The sequence below is a fragment of the Synchiropus splendidus genome, chromosome 10 (assembly GCF_027744825.2).
Source record: "Synchiropus splendidus isolate RoL2022-P1 chromosome 10, RoL_Sspl_1.0, whole genome shotgun sequence".
NCBI classification, from domain to species: domain Eukaryota; kingdom Metazoa; phylum Chordata; class Actinopteri; order Syngnathiformes; family Callionymidae; genus Synchiropus; species Synchiropus splendidus.
The window spans coordinates 6,091,890-6,108,864 of NC_071343.1; the positions used below are offsets into that span (position 1 = coordinate 6,091,890).

Below are 16,975 nucleotides of genomic sequence, written 5' to 3' on the forward strand. Positions count from 1 at the left end.
AACAACTTGACGACAGCTCTGTCTCACCTGGAAAGCCTGACTCCCCTGGATTCCCAATTTCTCCTTTATACCCCTGAAACCCAGGAGGTCCCGGGTCACCAGTAGGTCCAGGAGCGGCATCAAGGACGTCCCCATGAGCCCCCTTTTCACCCTGTACACCATTTCTACCAGACACTCCAGGAACGCCTGGACTTCCGACAACACCTTTGGTGCCTGGATCGCCATGTTCTCCACGCTGGCCTGGAAAACCTGTAAAGATGAACTGATTAATAATACATATTTTGTTTGCTTTAAAATTCTTTGAGCTTGTCTTGCCTGGAGGTCCAACAAGACCGCCGACACCCGCTTCTCCTGCTTCTCCTTTCTCTCCTTGTGCACCAGGAACACCATAGGATCCTTTAAGTCCTGGAGACCCTGTTTCGTTCATGATGTGGAGATGTATTGTGAGACAACATATGAACACTAATCCCTCTTCAGATGTGTTACCTGGGTTTCCTGGTTGTCCACTTGTACCTGGAAGACCAGGGAGCCCGGGAGGTCCTGGGTAGGAGCTACATGGACCTAACGAGCACAGGAAACTCCTTCAGTGGCACGTCAAGATGAGGTTCAGAAGTATGACTCAGACTTCGTGTTGTTATCACCTTAGCAGGACATTAGCTGGTATCTCGAATTAGCAAACATTTAAAACCAGCATGCCTCAATAATCCAGAGCCAAAGCACAACTCAGTTGTTACTTAGGTTTGGACTGAAAGGTGTGATGCCAGAAATTAAACTGTAATTCTTTAAGATTTTATTTGCCCCACTTGAATACTGAAACAAGAAACTGAATCTGGATAAAAATAGTTAAAAATAAATTCAAATCATACATGGCTGGGGTCTAGGTTTGAGAAGCTCTGCCATCCAGGAGGGGCTCAAAGTAGAGCTTCAGCTTCTCTAAGGCAACTGACTAGTGAGGTGTTCCACGCAACCCAGTGGTTATGCCTCACAGTTGAACGCACGGTTCCTTGAGACAGTTGAATTCAGATATTCCAAATGGAGCCATTACAACTCAAGTTAAACCGCAAGCAACTGCAAGCTTCAGTCCATCATTAAAAAGCCATTATGAAAGTTATTATACCAGCTACCTGTTAGATCCGACTGTTCTCCATCTGCTGTCGGACTACAGCCGCCTTTCATTTTAGGAGAGAGAAGGAAAGAGAGAGGCATTCGGAACAAGAGTTATTCAAAAGCAAAAGCATTATTTCAGACGATTGTTTGAGCGCTGCAGCCCCTGCATCAGATGAAAACAGGAGGCGAAGAGAGAAGTCATCAAACGGTACATGGTCATGCATCTTACTTGTTTTAATGACAAGCCATTAATATTCATTCCCAGTTTGCCACTTTGAAAAATATTACAAAAGCAAATATGTTGCGTTAAAAATCATGATTACAAGGAAATGAAGCCACGTCCTGTGAACAGAATTCAAATGTTTTATTGTGCAGGCAGAGCACTTACCTGGACTACCGGGCGTTCCTGGGACTCCTTCATAACCGGCAAGTCCGTCATCTCCAGGCAGCCCTGGCTGACCCTTGATTCCTACAAGATCCACTCCAGGTACTCCCCTCAACCCAGTTTCACCAGGTCGACCAGGAAAACCAGGCAACCCTTTGTCTCCTCGCTCTCCCTGTCCAGCGTCTCCCTGTGGTCACACATTTTTGTTTTTAACCAAGTCCAGATTAGTCATATCACCATGGGAACTAACATATAAACCACATCAAGCTTGGCTGGGATCTGTAGCATGGGAGTTAAAAACTCTTGATCTCTCACATCGTGTGATCACATTGTACTTGGACCATGTAACCAATGGACTTACTGGAGGACCACGGCTGCCAGGAAAACCAGGAAGTCCACTCCGACCCGGCCCACCTGGCACTCCAGGGGAGCCATCTTGCCCTGGCTCACCTATTTCACCAGGGTATCCTGCAGAGATGACACTGCATTAACACAGACAGAACATGTTAGCATAGTCACGCTTCTGATCCAAAGCTGTTCCTCCTCAAAGCTGCACCCCAGAGCCAGGTTCTTCAACCCCTGGTGGTTGTCGATGGGCAGATGTGCACCAAGCTAGGAAGACTAGATATAGTCTCTCTGACTGAACTATTGGATCAGCATCAGCTTGACTTTGTACAACAGCGAAGCGCAGGTCTAAGTTGCTGCATACCTTTTTGGTTGGCCACAGAGAGGGCACCTTTTTGGCCTTTAGCACCAGGGAAACCAGGGATACCAGGTGCTCCCTGCCAGGCATGAGAAGTGTTAAAAAATAATTCCTAGACCACTTCCACATTAAAAATAGAATCACAAGAAGAATTCATACAGGAATTCCGTCCTCCCCTGGAGGACCTTGATCTCCCAAATCGCCGTCCCGACCAAACTCTCCAGACATTCCCGGATCACCAAGTTCGCCTGTAGGACCAGGTGGCCCTATTTTGGAGTCCACAGAGGAGCACTTGCACTCCCCGTGATCACCTGGGTCCACACAGAAAAACCAGGTATGGAGCATTATTAGGACAAGGTTTCCACTCAAACTGAATTTGATATTGGCGTGACAGGTTGGCACCTTTGTTTCCTTTACGACCCGGACTGCCTGGACGTCCACTCCCACCAGGGTCCCCATCGGGTACCACTCTCCCTGGACATTACAGTGATCCATTAAGAATTCCAACTATTAAACAGCTGTTTTACTACCTCACTTACATGATCCTTTTGGACCAGGAGGTCCTCGAGCTCCTGGTCGCCCATCAGAGCCAGGAGGTCCTGGAACTAGTGCTGGAAACCCAGGGTCACCTTGCTGACCCTTCTCTCCTCGCTCACCCTTCCATCCGAACGGTCCGGTGAAGTCGTAAACTTCAAAATAAAAGCAGATTTAACACAACTGCCTCGATTTCAATCCTTAGATGACACTCTAAGATGAACCTTGTTGTTGGGTCAAAGATGGTCTTCGTCCAGGGGGTCCGGGGATGCCTTGGTCTCCAATTGGACCTCTTACACCTTGAGCTCCTGGCTCACCAGGGGGGCCAGCAGGACCAGCTAAACAAAGAAAATAAAGAAAAAAAGGATGATCAATTGATATTTCTGGATGAGTTGTGGGTTAAGTAAGTGACTTACAGCTGGGAGACCAAGACCAGGTGAGGAGCTCTCCTGGTTCACCTCTGACCCCCTTCAACACAAACGGTCATATTTTGTCATAAATGCATCAACAAAATCAAAAAATAATTAAACAACATAAATACACATCAATTAATATGATTAAGAACCACCAGTAGTTTGACTATTATATTTTAATGGTGCCATATTCTCACCTTCGAACCCTGACTGCCGCTCTCTCCTCGGTCACCAGAATCACCCTGGAAGAGATGCGTCGTGAGACGTGTTGCTTTTAGTGCTTGACCTATGTGCACCGCAGATATACATACCTGCAGCCCAGGTGGACCCAGCGCCCCAGGAAGACCCTGAAAGTCATTCAAAAACTCTATAAGATGATGAATCACAGGGCAGCATTTGCCTACACATCCTTACACGTGGTCCTGCGAATCCCATGATGCCAGTTTCTCCTCGGTTATCAGCCTGTAAGAAGACACACAAGCGAAATCTTAAATATTACATGATCTAACATCAACATTTAACCAATGAAATGACCTGCACATATACCAACCAACTCAACCAACTCAAAATTCTTCCTACTGAAAAACACAAAACAGCAACATATTCAGTCGAAGCCTTTCGTCTACTCCAGTGATTGTTAACCACAGGGCCGGGGCCATGGTTGGGCCGCGAGCGCCTCCTGGAGGGCCACTAAAAGTTTTTTGTTCTACACCTTTGGGCTGTGAGGGCCACGTGACGCTCACTTTTAATACATGAACCAAGTATGGTGGCAGTAGTGTGACACTGAATTGACTTGACAGCTGCAAATCTGTGATAGTTAACAACTATGGAGGAGTTATAAAGATTATAAAGAAAGTGATGGCGCCCCCCCAACAGCAAAAACTGTTCATGAAAGCACCAGTCGAAGCAGTTTTGAACTGGCGATACTTTTACTTACAATTCACTTATATCTCCTTTGGAGTTTGAATAAATTATATTTATCTATTTACTTTATGATATTTAGACATGGTTTCATTATATTTGTTTTATTCAGAATTTTATTCCGTTTTTCAACAGTTTGCATCAAGTATATATTTTTTTTTAATATGACTTGCACCTGCTTCCGCTGCTGGTTGAACTTTCTGATGACAAATAAATATCTTTGCAATGAGCACATTGTTTCATGTCATTTCACAAAGTTTTGGTTTGTTTATGTGTAAGTAGATTAAATATGGTTATTGATCACAATGAAACCAAGAGTAATGAAATAGTCCTATTGCTTGAATGAGCCCTGGGCCCTGGGTCCATTTGTTTGGAGAAAGGTGGGCCCCAAGATCATAAAGGTTAAGAACCACTGGTCTACTCTACAAAAAACACGTATTACAATCTTGTTATTCCAAACATAAATACGGTTAAGAGAGATTGATAAATCAGATTTACACAACATTGGTCTATAATATTTAACACTATTAATTCTGTCAGGCATACTATGACTACATTATGCATATAACTTCTGCTTCTTCTGCTACGACTATCACTTTCATACAACAGCCACTTCTACAAACCTCTTCTCCTCTGTCTCCTTTCAAACCCGGATCTCCAATTGGTCCCTAGAAACATTACAATATGAATCAACATAAATAGTGAGAGAAGGTTAGGTTCAGGTGTAAGTGATGCACCGACCACGTCTGAGCCGATGAAAGGATGGCTGGAATTCCCTGGCAGCCCTGGCAGGCCGATTTCCCCCTATAGCATGGAGAGAGGGATCATCATCCTGTGTGTGGCAAGATAGTGACGCAGCATGGAGGATAACCGCACGTCACCTGCTCTCCTTTCTCCCCCTTCAGGAAGGTTGTCATGGTGCCCTGCGGAGAATCACACGTTTCATTTGTCACGCATGTTTGACTGTCAGAAAAAGAGACAGTTATAGCATCATTTTGAGATTCATGATCAGTGGCAGGTTCAAACATGTCACTCCGCTCAGTCGGTCTGTCGCTTGGAAAGTCATTCATCATTTTTCATCTCTATAGATTTGGCTCCATCATCAGCCATCACTCTGCACGTGGCCACTTCAACAATCTTTTCATTCATATGTTTGGATTTTCCTGGTAATGTTCACGTTCTCCCACAAGAGGGCCCACTCCTCTTCAGTACACTTTCGCTGGGGGGCGCTGTATTACCAACTATTTCAAGTTTCATGTTTTGTTGTCATGTCTCAGTTCCGAGGACCCACCTTCTGTCCAGGCGGCCCTGGAGGTCCGGGTGGCCCCTATAAGAAGACACATTTTTTAAGCAAGGGACAAACTTTTATTGATGGTTGTGCCTGTTTTCGAAGCCCTACCTTCGGTCCAAAGATTCCCGGGTTACCTTGTGGCCCCATGCTCCCTGGACGCCCCTTAACAGCAACATCATCATCATTTATCTTGCTCTGTCTTGATGTTAGCGGAACAATCATTTAGAGAAGCCTTACAAATAATCCATTAGGTCCTGATAGTCCCGGGTCCCCCTGTGGACACGCAGACAAGTCAAGAAGATCCATCCCACAGACGGATGAGTACTGAACATCTCGGACTCACCCTGAATCGCTCCATAAAGACCGACATTTCCAAGGTGTCTCCCTTCTCTCCCTTCCTGCCAGGTTGGCCCTGCGAGAGAAGACGATGTTACAGTAACTAAACAACAGGAAGCTCACAGATCTGCCTCTCACCGGTAATCCAGGTTCACCATTCCGTCCAATAAACCCTGGGGAGCCCGGCTCCCCTGCTGTCCCGTTACAACCGTCGGCTCCTGGTTTCCCTCGGGGCCCAGCGAGTCCTGGGTGACCCTGAGCATGGACAGTAAAACAGCGACAGATCAGATCCATCGCAATGATTCCATTCCACAGCTCCATTGACGTGGACTCACAGGAATACCGTTGCTCCCAGAAAATCCTGGTACGCCCATCATTCCCTGTGAAATTAAGTATCCAATACACCAGCAGAATCCGTTAATACTTGAAGCGAAGGATGAGACTGAGGCGAGACATCAACGACTGTCAGAAGATTCGTACCACATCTCCTTTAGGACCAATGATGCCAGAGCGGCCTCCGTCACCCTTTACTCCCTTGTGTCCTTGGATTCCAGGATCTCCTGGCCTGCCTGGGGGGCCTGGGTGGCCCTGGGGTCCAACAGGTCCAGGCGCACCCTACAATTCAACAAGTTGAAAGTATCATGATGATGATAAACAGCGAAATGTACTCATTTATTTTATATGTATGTACTTTTGTTTCACTACCACAAGAGGGAGACATCAAACTGCAGTAGTTAAGCAATCCTTAAAAATTGAGGGAAATTTGGAATAAAAAACAGGACTTTTTACTTAGTTTCATTCCTTCATAAAAGGTTGAGTAAAATTGCATTGGTTGTTGCTTACACAGCAGCAGGTTTCTCATCGAAATGAACCGATAATCGTTCACAGCTCAACCTGTATTCACTTCAACAAAATCTACAATATAATCTCAATCAGTAAATAATAATAATAATAATAATAATAATAATGAAATCTACGTTCACTTCTGAACTCAAGAGGGCACCAGAGTAAAACATAAGACTCCGCTTTCAACTACTCTTCCAGTATGTTTGACATTTCAATGTGACTTCATCAGAAGATACAGTCGTCTTCTGATGTCCATAACGTATTCAGAATGTGTTCATTTTCACGACAAATGAACGAACCACAAATCTTAAAAGCCATCTTTATAGATTACACTCTGGTCTGTCCATAAATATTGGTTTGTTAGAAAGAAATTCAGTGTTGAAATACGTGGATGAACTGAAAGGGACTGAACTTTTTTTTTATCTGATTTCATTGCTTTCTCAACCTAAACCTAACCATCCAAAACAGATGGCTATACTCTTGGCATGACTCTTAACCAAACTTAAACCCAGTAATAATGACCAAGTTTTAATCCTCAAGTTGAGGCCTAACCTTGTAAAATTGTCCCCACCAAGTAAAATGTCCCTACAAGTGCAGCTAAGCCAGGTTCACACACACACACACACAGACACCTCTGGGTACTATGATATGTGTGTGTGTGTTACCCGTCATGACTTTGCCAGACGATGAGGATCAGCAGACATGTGTTGCCCTCTGGCCTGGTCTGTAACTGAAACTCTCCATCCCTGCACTCGTTCTTCTCATGAGTTCCATAAAGAGAAGCCACCAGCCTCCAATCACAGACCCAAGCCAACTGAGTTCAGGAGGGGGTCAATCACCAGCCTTTAATAATGCTCAGGTCTGCTGTGGGTTGCAGTGAGGAGAAGACCCTGAACACAAGTGACGACCACAACTATGACATGAAGTCATGCTCACCACACGCTGGATTGGTCTTGAACCCAAACCCTTACACCTGAGCTTTTGTTCGAATCAAGTGAATGTACTTGAGACCATTTATAAGTGAGTTGAGGTTTGTAACCACTAGTGGGCGCTATGTTGCATAGGCTGATGAAGAATGGGATTGTTTTTCTTCAGGATTATTCATCGGGGAGGTTAATCAAGATAACATTTTCAGTCTGTTTACTCAGTACAAGCAATTGTGACAAACATTCTTCTATCCTGCCTGCTCTTTATCCAGTCACTTCACACCTCAGGACACACACACACACGTGCTTTGCTCCACACAAACACACACAGCAGCTGCAGGAAGAAGGTGACAGATGCTGAAGAGTGTGGCAACGGATGCCTCCAACTCACTGTCTCACACACACACCTGAAGTGACTCAAGTTTTGAAGATGCACCTCCAACATCAAACTACATCTGCTGGATGCCAAGCAGCTGCAGGAATGTGTGGGGAAGATTTCCGACAGGCAGGTCTGACATGTTGAAATCCAGATGAACAGAAAGCAGTGAGCCAACGACAGCTGAATTTACGAGTGAGGAAACCCAAACTTCTGAACTGGCAGAGAGGCCAGCGAGTCATTGGAGCAGGGCGCTTCAGACATCTCCAGAAAAGCTGGTTTTATTTTAAGGTATTGGGGATTTTCTCTGGACTAAAAATCAAGCTCAATTCAGCTGTATTTTGTATTTATTTTTGATAGGTGTCCGCAAGAATATCCAACAACAAAAGAGCGTTTGATCTGTGAATCTGCTTATGTTTGTCATTCTCAGTTCTATTAAAAGACACCATCCATTTTATCTGGACCCTGACCGTCCCCTGGGACGGAGCGTTTGGGAATGACCCACTAAAAAACAGGATGGGAACACACTGCCCACTGAGCTCCCCTCTGACCTCACGTGGGACTAAAATAATCCATAAACATCAGACCGGACGTCCCAATGTTGCTTTAATAGTCTGGAAAAATGATTCCACCCTAATTGTAAACAAGATATCAAATAAAAAAGCATCACAGTAAAGGAGTCCTTATAGCAAAAACTCCAGTTACAGCCACAGTAATGGTTGATGATTTGGGATTCATTTAACCAATACATTTTGTGACTATATATTGTATTTTGGATGTTAATAATTGGCAAAAGCAACATAAAACCAGGGATCGTACAACCATTCACACTTGAGTGTCGCAGAGGCAGATGTCCATCCATCCATCTTGTTCCAATCCTTGGGGGCAAGAGGATGGTGCCACCTGATTTGTATTTGAAACCTTCTCTTCCTCCACTAAAGTGTGAAAGGCACTGTCCCATTCTGGTCTGCTGTGAGAGAGGACTCACTGACAGCCCACCCCACCCCACCACCAGGTGGCCTCACACAGCATGTGTCTGGAGCAAGCTCAAGTAAGGAGGTTCATCTCAAACTTCACTCTCCAAGCTAATGCCAGCGGTGACAACGAACCAGCAAGCGACTTGCTATTATTTTTAATGAGCATTGAAAGTTAGCATGTTTAGCTAGGCTGGAGATGATAAACTCAGCGGCCTCTTTCTGAAAACACAGAAATGCTTTATGCTCTTCTGTTCACAAAGAACCTTCCATGTGAGCGCTATACCTGCCCTGTCAACTTTCTGAAAATGATCTGGGACACTTTTGTAGAATATTATAATTCAAGCAACGTTTTGTCCAGTGGGCTGTTTTAATATTTTATTAAAAATATTTGGATGTCATGTTGTCACGTAAATCTTTACACTTTCTTTCAAGTATACTTGATATTTCAACCCCGAGCAACGGACAGCGTTCTTCAATAAAACAAGATATAAATATGATGGTTGTAAAATAGGCAGGTCAAGCTCAGATCAAGCGCTCTGCCTTCCAGCTCAGCTCTTTCTTCAGCAGAACAGATGCAGTATCCTCCATCTGAAGCTGGTGACGCCGATCAAACACCTTTATTTGGTCATGACAAAGACCCACAGATACCTGACTCTCATTCAACTCATACATGACAAAAGCAACATCTATCAACGATAATCATTGAAGCCCATTTTTGGGAAAACAGCTACAAATATAATGATTCCTCAACCTCCATGTTCGTCAAGACATAGCCCATTCCTGAAGCTGCCTCCTGATCTTTCTGCTGTTTTCTCCATTAAGGCCTGTATGCGTTTAAGGAAATAAGACGTCCGTTCCTAAACTAGCTAGTGGAGCATTACCACTGTCTTGAGAGTAATATATTGCAAGACTCCCAACTCTTCCACGCTAGAGTTGCCACCCGGAGGAGTCAAAACCTGAAGCTCCTTTAAGAGGAATAACTTTCCCTCCGATCATGCAGACTCCTCGATCACTTGCTCCCAAACAGCTCTTTAGCACACTCCAGTCACATGTGACAACTGGATAAAATGTAGTGGGTGTACAATCCACAGAAGTCACACTGCAGTCTAAACACGGGAAAAAACAGTGACGGAGGACGGATGCTATGTGGTTTGCTCGCTGCTGTTATCGGTGGGGACGGGAAACTGGCCACTTTTTCCATGGACTCATCATTACATCCATCTAATTCAACCTTTCTTTGCTATTTCGTTGAGGCACGTGAACGTAGGGAGAGAGAAATGAGTGCGAGGAGAGTTCGCTAAACATTGAAATGAATGGCCAGGCTGAGGGATGTATGCGGGAAGAGCGCGGGACAGACGAATGGGAAGGAAAGACGAAAGGCTGATGACAGCATGTAAACATTCCGCGTCTGGGTTTTTTCTCTCACAAACACTCCGCTGCTCTTACACTTGTTGTTCTTGGACACACTTTTTCTTGGTCTCATTTCCTGATGAGCCACATCCCATTTACACGATGCCCAAGGGAGCTTGGATGTTCGGTTCCCTTCAGTGTCCCCAAGAGGCCAGAGGAAGGAACCGGGGTTCAGGGGAGGCATGAGGGGGCTTGGTTAGGGCCCTCAGCCAGAGAAAATAAATATCTGCAGATGATGTTTAGATATCTTTGAGAGTGTGTTTGGATATCGTGCCTGCTGTCAGGGGGGTCATCTCTGAATCCCCTGCAGGAAGAAACCTCCAGCACTAAAAATTCCTCGCTGTTGGATCAGAGTCCGTATGAAACCATCTGAAGAGGTGGAATCAGAACACAGCCACAACAAATCCAATGACTCATGCGTTGTCATCGTGTCGCACAGGATGGAGAGGCTGACTGACAAAACACATGGCGCTCCCCGACATTTGTCACTGTCTACCATGTGAAGTGTTTAGATATCCTCAACAGTCATTTGGCCTTTTAGAGGCCGGTTTACATTGGAATCAATCTGTTTAGACGAAGCAAACCGTTACACACGAACATGTGCACATGCATGTCCAGCTCTGATGGAAAGGAATAAAAATGATCAAAGACGGGGTTCTGGTTCCGGAAGAGCTCGGGATTTTCCGAATCTCAGTGCTTCCTATCAAACCAGCCCACGTTCATACCACAATAGGTGGAACTAAAGTGGCAGGCACAGAAAAGTGTAAACAACACAGAGGCGAAATAAGAAGTCGCTATGATACTCTGAACACCATTACTGCTTTGCTGCTTTGTTTCCCTCCAACATCAAGCATGTGACCAGTTTTGATGAGGAGGAGACAATGACGTTGGTCGTCTCCTGTATGTAGGTGATATGGTTTGTAGTTGTGACTGTTAACATTCTCAGTGATGTCATGGCATTTGTTGTGGATGGAGGATTCAAGATGGCGGAGCGGTACTCAAACTATATCTTCTTACATACATACATTGTCAATTTCGGCTTAGGTAAAAACTCACAACCGCATCAGTGGCGCGGATCAGCGGCTGAATGCTGGACACCAACTACCAGCATCTATCTATCCCCGAGGCCGTACGGTTGTCCACCTGTCTTCGGTAGGACCTAGTCCATACAGACTCAATTGTACCAGTATCTTCGTTCCTGCGATATGAAGGGTATAGCCTGGCTTTAGCCAAATGTTCCTTCACCGCCTGCGACCATGGCACTCTGGTAAGCTCTGCTTTCATGAAGGGTGTGTATCTAAAGCAAGGACATTCTTGGGCGGAGGGGGAATCTCCATCAGCGAGCAGAGCACTCTGGACTTCCAGCTATCCGGGATCTCACGGGCCTGACACCTGCACTATTGCCTCATGTCCGAGGAATGAGATGTCTCAGGTCTTTGGTCCAAGCACATGTGTGTCTCAACAGGACACAGCTGCGTTGTGTGCTTGCGTTTCTGTGTGTGTGAGTGAGTGTGTATGTTGAGAAAAGGCAAAGCAAGCCCTCAAATGAGGTGTTCCTCTTACCTCTGATAACAACCACCTGCATGTCTGGATCTGTGGTCTGCTACCTCTTTAATCCCACCCGTTAAAATCACTTCTGGATTCAATAAAAAGGATCACCCTTTCGCGACCCTCTAGAGGTCATGATCTTAACAACATCAAACAAGATGTTGGGCACCAATTATTGGCTTTTCACATCATCATTCACCCACCACTCGATCAGTCGTTTAAAGGTTTTTGGTGAGAAATTGAAACAAAACAAGAATAAATGTATTAATTTTGGAATTAATGTTCATGTATGTTCAATGGCTTTACCAGTATTAAGCCAGAGAAAAAGGATTTATAGTCCCAGCTGTGCATTTGGCTCTGCTTTTTATGGACTACAGCCAGTCATAATAAGAGAACTCCTGTTCCTCAAGGTTCTCTCTCCCTGGGTCCACCAGGTGACAGCCAACTAGGGAGTAAAAGAAGTGATAGGGGATTCATACAAGAGCAGTGCCATGGTTATATGAGACCATTATTGTGATGGCGCAAAAACACACCCAAAAAAATGCTTGGATTACAAATGACATAATCCATGAAGTAACAGAGGAGCTCTCTCTTGAGAAGCTTCTCAGAAAACGTTGAGTAAAACAAATACTGGGAGGAAAGCTAATTGTTTCCTCTGCATAAAGCCCGAGATGAACATTTCCCAACCCAGGCTGATGGAGAACACATGGTGCTGCTGTGCTGACCCACAACTCTGGTCACATTTTTCCTACAGCTTTTTAGATCGGCAATAACAAGTTCTGACCATCGTGACTAAATCAAACAATTTACCTTGTTCTCTCAGCGTGATGATAGAGACTGTGGGGGAGGCTGACGTGGAGTCGTGTGTTTGTTTCATGAGGAGCTCAGGTGTAAGGCCTCTAAAAATGATGACATTGGAGGACAAGAAGGGTTCCCACACTGTCTGTTAAACGGACACATACAGGCCGCACTTTTGCTTTGGGAACACATATTAATGATCAGTCAAATGACATGGTTATTTACTGTTAGTCATAATGTTATAGCAATAATGATTTGTAGCCTCGCTAATACACATATGAATGAGATGTTGGTTTATATGTAATAGGTGAAGGTTCCCTCATCGAACGTGCATATGTTAAAACTTTGAGCAAGATAAAGTGAATACATTTAAACCAAGATAAAACATTTTTTAGGAAGCTTAACCATGAAAGAGTAAGGGCCATCAAGATGTTTTTTATTGAACCTTCAGTTTTTGTTGTAAACAATTCGTGAACAACTCAAATGTATCGACTCTACTGAGAAGCAAGAGGAACATGGACAGACTCGCTGATGTCTGTAATTTGGTTTACAGATTTGATATATGATCAGAGTGAATGCATTTAGGAGAGCAAATATTAGAGCGAAATGTTGAAGTGATTCCTTTTTTTGTTCTTCTGTTTTTTAGATAAAGTGTCATTTTCAGGAAGTAGTCAACCAAGATTGCGACAAGAAACAAAGACTACTTGCTAGCAGAGGAACTTCTACCCACCATGTTCCTGTACTGCACTGAGACAATGGAGTACAGGCCTTTTTTGGGGGGAGGAGGGGAGAATACAGGGCAAAAATGGCAAGCATTATCCTTCCCTCTGCTAACCTGTTCGCTCTCTAAACCAACTGTGAAATGTAACATTTTCAGCAAATTGTTTGTGAAATAGCAATAGAAGCTAGAATGTAAATGGATGCTGTCTTGTGAGCACAGAGCCCAAGAAAGCTGCTTAGATTGGGATCATCTATCATAAAGTCAGGACGGCTGTTTGATTCCACTCAGAGGTTTGTGGTTTGTCAGATCAAACAAATAAAGATAGTTTCTCTCAGCCAACTTTCCTCCCACAGTAATCATAAGGAAAGTACATCCTCCTGTCCAAGAGTTTTAGTGATAAAGTGTCCTCCACAGCCCAGCAGTTGGAAGATCTCCAGAGAGACTGCCAAGGTCGTGATCTGTCTCAAGGACACGGAGACTCCTGATTGCAGGTTTGAAGGCTCTCCTCCTGTATACGTCAAATCTTATCTTCTGATGGAGGAATTTTAAGTGCTTCCTATGACCTTTTATCGAAAGAGACGTGCTGTCGGTGTCGATCGTGTTTTTTCTGTGACCAGACACTTGATAGGTGTAATCACAGACAGCTGGTGGTAAAGGTTATGGATACATTTAAGCTGTTCGGTGTAAAGAATCAAGAAACACAGTCCAACTTGGTTCTTCAATCATGGATACACAGTGCTGAGCAGACAGCACAGGAATCAGGGAGATAAAGTGGTGGGCTCTTGGGAGCTCCTCTGAGACGCCGGAGCTTGTTTTCATGGAACAAGGAGACCTCCGTTTTTAGCCCCGAGACGGAACAAATGACAGAACACACAGACAATCTTGTTCCCACTAAAACACAGACCGAAAAATATTGAAAAAAAAAAAAAGATCAGTGGACTGTCATTGTGCTGGACTTCCTCAGACATGTGTCATTTCCTGGCAGACATCCTCTTCACCATCTTCATCTCCAGATCACACACTTCTTTTGATATTCAATTAATCCTACTCCTAAATGTGAGATTAGAGATTAAGCCAGAGCAGATGGGCACAACTGTTTCCACCTAATCCTTCTTCCAGTGTCTGAGAAGAGTAGATGTCCTGGTGAGAACGTTCGCCACTATCTCTCGAATAAACACTGTAACCAACACGTGTGCTGAATATCTGACGAAACAGCCAGCTGAATCTAATTCTACCACCAAGGTCTTCGTGAAACCAACCACAGAAGTCTTGTACTTCATGTCACGTTTCCTTAGATCCACTAGAACAGCCCCAACACAAATTTGCAATGATTGATTCCACTGAAGGCTTCTCCCTGCCAGGGGAGTGGGTGGTACTGTGCTGACAGTCGGCATGCCAGGACTGAAAACAATCCACTTCATATTTCCCTGGAGAGAAACAAGACTTTCTTTCTTCAGCGTTCTCACACCCTTGCTGTCCATCGCTCGTCTCCATAGCGCCCCTCAGTACTGGGATTCCATCACCGCTCCATGGAAAACACTTATGGATGATCTACTTTTGAGTTCTTTTGCATGAAGTCTAAATCAATGGCTGCTTTTTTCTGACTGCAGAATCACGTCGCTCACATTTTACTCTCACGTCTGCTCGTATAGACACAGCAACCGCTGATATGTCTACAGCCCCAGTTCAGGCAGTTACTGACCGTCATCTAACCACCACAGCTGCGTAACGCTCCGGCCAATGCAGGCAGCTGCGAGGGATTATTGCGAGGAAGCTCTCACCACTGTGTCTCTCCGTGGGGAGAGATATGGAAGGAAGGCAGATGAATGTAAAGTAAAAAGATGAGCACATCTGTGCGAAGCCGTCTTGTTTTCCCAGTACTTCACTTCGCCTCATTGGAAGGATGCATTCAGTAGGTGTTGGAATGAACTGAGGCACCAAAGATGTTTGGGACAAACAAGCTAGAAGACAGGCTACATCTTGGATCTTGGAGTTTATGTGTACACTTCACTATTAGAAAATGAAGGCAAGGTGGCTGGCTATTCCGTTATTATTCATATTACATGATAATCTTATTGCATGCGACGTGTTGGTCGAAGAGGATCAGCATCTCTAAATGCATGGTTCTCAATTGTAAAAAGATGGATTTCTCTCTCCGGGTTGGGACTGACTCCTTGCCTCAAGTGAAGAAGTTTTAGCATCTCGATGTTTTGAGACTCGAAGTTCAGCCGCTGATTCTCCGCATTGAGAAGAGTCAATTGAGGTGGTTTGGGTATCTTGGAGATGCCCCCAGGACGGCTCCCTTTTGAGGGGTTTCAGGAACGGCCAGCAGGGGGGAGACTGAAGGGTTGACCCAGCTCCAGGTGGAGGGATTATACAGTATCTCTTCACTGGCCTGGGAGCATCTCGGGATCCCCCAGTCGGTGCCGGTGGATGTTTCCCGGCAGAAGGATGAATGGTGCTTCATTTTGAAGCTGCTTCCTCCACAACCCGGCACAGATCATCGTGTGAAGATGGATGGATGGTGTTGGGGGAACCTTTTTTCCCAGGTCAACGCATGTGGGTTTATTAATATTCTAAATTGTCAATAAATGTAAATGACACACAAATTACGCACAAGTGAGTTGTGATTTTGTGCACCAACAACCGTCCTGTGGACTGTAAGATTAGTTTCTCTTCAGTGACAAGGATTCTATTTTGTGGCACCAAACTGGACTGACCTTTATAAAAAATCCCATATCAAGAACGACTGCCATGAGTTTAACATAGAAGAGATTAAAGAGTCATTCATTACATAGATTTCAGTGAAGATGTAGGCATCATGATGTGTGAGTAGAATCAAGACATCATGATAATATGTAGAGAAAATGTTATCAGAAGGAAGTTATATGATAGAAATATGGGATATGACAAAATATATGATTCCTTCTTTAAAACATGACTTGTTTTAAAGAAGAGAAAAGAAGAGAAAAAAAGAGAATATGAATGAATACATGTTTTATTATTTCTCTGTTATCCAAGAAAAAACATTGGATTATTGCAAATATTGGCCAGGAAATGTGTTTCTCTGCTGGATGAACAGATGTGCGACGACTCTGGTGAACATGTTAATGGCCTTGTTTTAACAAGTCCCCAGGCTCTTTAAAAAGTGCAACAGATACAGAGGTCCGAAAACATCTCGCCCTGCTCTCAAGCCAGCTACAAGACCTCTATCTCAACATGTTTAGTCTGAGTCTGATTTCAAACCCCTCATTAGGTGGCTCACTCTTGTTTCTGTCTCCTGTTCCTGTGCTGTGAGGGTTCATGCTGGCCTCACTCCTCATATGACCCTCTTCACTGGTGTGAATGGAAACACTTTAAAAGCCAAGAGGGGAACCATGTCAAAAGTCCAAGTCTTGTCTGTGGCCACTTTCCAATGTCACTTTAATCATTTCATGTTGAGCAGTTTTGGTTATGATAAGAGCTGTGGTGAGCAGAGTCGATAAAAGATGCAGTTTTTAGACATATATCGTAGTCAGGTGTCTGCGTGGGAACCAAAGATGAAGCTATTGCATGGTATTTAATATTTTTCTTTTAATAGGAGATGCGAACTGATAATTGAAAGTAGAGCAAAGTGTTCCGTCAGAAGCTATTAATATCCCTCTGGGATCAGCAGGATATTCAGAAAATTGCTTGTGATAAGA

General features: G+C 44.3%; 1 protein-coding gene across 3 annotated transcripts in view; it reads right to left on the reverse strand.

Annotated features, from left to right (window-relative positions):
• col4a2 (collagen, type IV, alpha 2) overlaps nucleotides 1-16,975 on the reverse strand; it is a 35,864-nt gene that overhangs the window by 5,737 nt on the left and 13,152 nt on the right. Inside the window, exons 5-29 of one of the 3 annotated variants that reach the window (XM_053876502.1) lie at nucleotides 6,171-6,305; nucleotides 6,026-6,070; nucleotides 5,829-5,945; nucleotides 5,698-5,766; nucleotides 5,592-5,627; nucleotides 5,463-5,516; nucleotides 5,355-5,390; nucleotides 4,945-4,986; nucleotides 4,805-4,867; nucleotides 4,687-4,731; nucleotides 3,557-3,604; nucleotides 3,454-3,489; nucleotides 3,340-3,384; nucleotides 3,146-3,197; nucleotides 2,954-3,067; nucleotides 2,735-2,884; nucleotides 2,598-2,669; nucleotides 2,355-2,506; nucleotides 2,202-2,274; nucleotides 1,854-1,960; nucleotides 1,496-1,679; nucleotides 1,122-1,169; nucleotides 487-561; nucleotides 316-414; nucleotides 28-249 (exon numbers count right to left, since the gene is read on the reverse strand). In XM_053876502.1, the coding sequence (XP_053732477.1) occupies nucleotides 28-249; nucleotides 316-414; nucleotides 487-561; nucleotides 1,122-1,169; nucleotides 1,496-1,679; nucleotides 1,854-1,960; nucleotides 2,202-2,274; nucleotides 2,355-2,506; nucleotides 2,598-2,669; nucleotides 2,735-2,884; nucleotides 2,954-3,067; nucleotides 3,146-3,197; nucleotides 3,340-3,384; nucleotides 3,454-3,489; nucleotides 3,557-3,604; nucleotides 4,687-4,731; nucleotides 4,805-4,867; nucleotides 4,945-4,986; nucleotides 5,355-5,390; nucleotides 5,463-5,516; nucleotides 5,592-5,627; nucleotides 5,698-5,766; nucleotides 5,829-5,945; nucleotides 6,026-6,070; nucleotides 6,171-6,305 (2,119 nt within the window). The remainder of the gene's footprint in view (nucleotides 1-27; nucleotides 250-315; nucleotides 415-486; nucleotides 562-1,121; nucleotides 1,170-1,495; nucleotides 1,680-1,853; nucleotides 1,961-2,201; nucleotides 2,275-2,354; nucleotides 2,507-2,597; nucleotides 2,670-2,734; nucleotides 2,885-2,953; nucleotides 3,068-3,145; nucleotides 3,198-3,339; nucleotides 3,385-3,453; nucleotides 3,490-3,556; nucleotides 3,605-4,686; nucleotides 4,732-4,804; nucleotides 4,868-4,944; nucleotides 4,987-5,354; nucleotides 5,391-5,462; nucleotides 5,517-5,591; nucleotides 5,628-5,697; nucleotides 5,767-5,828; nucleotides 5,946-6,025; nucleotides 6,071-6,170; nucleotides 6,306-16,975) is intronic. The other 2 variants (XM_053876503.1, XM_053876504.1) reach the window with 2 other exon arrangements.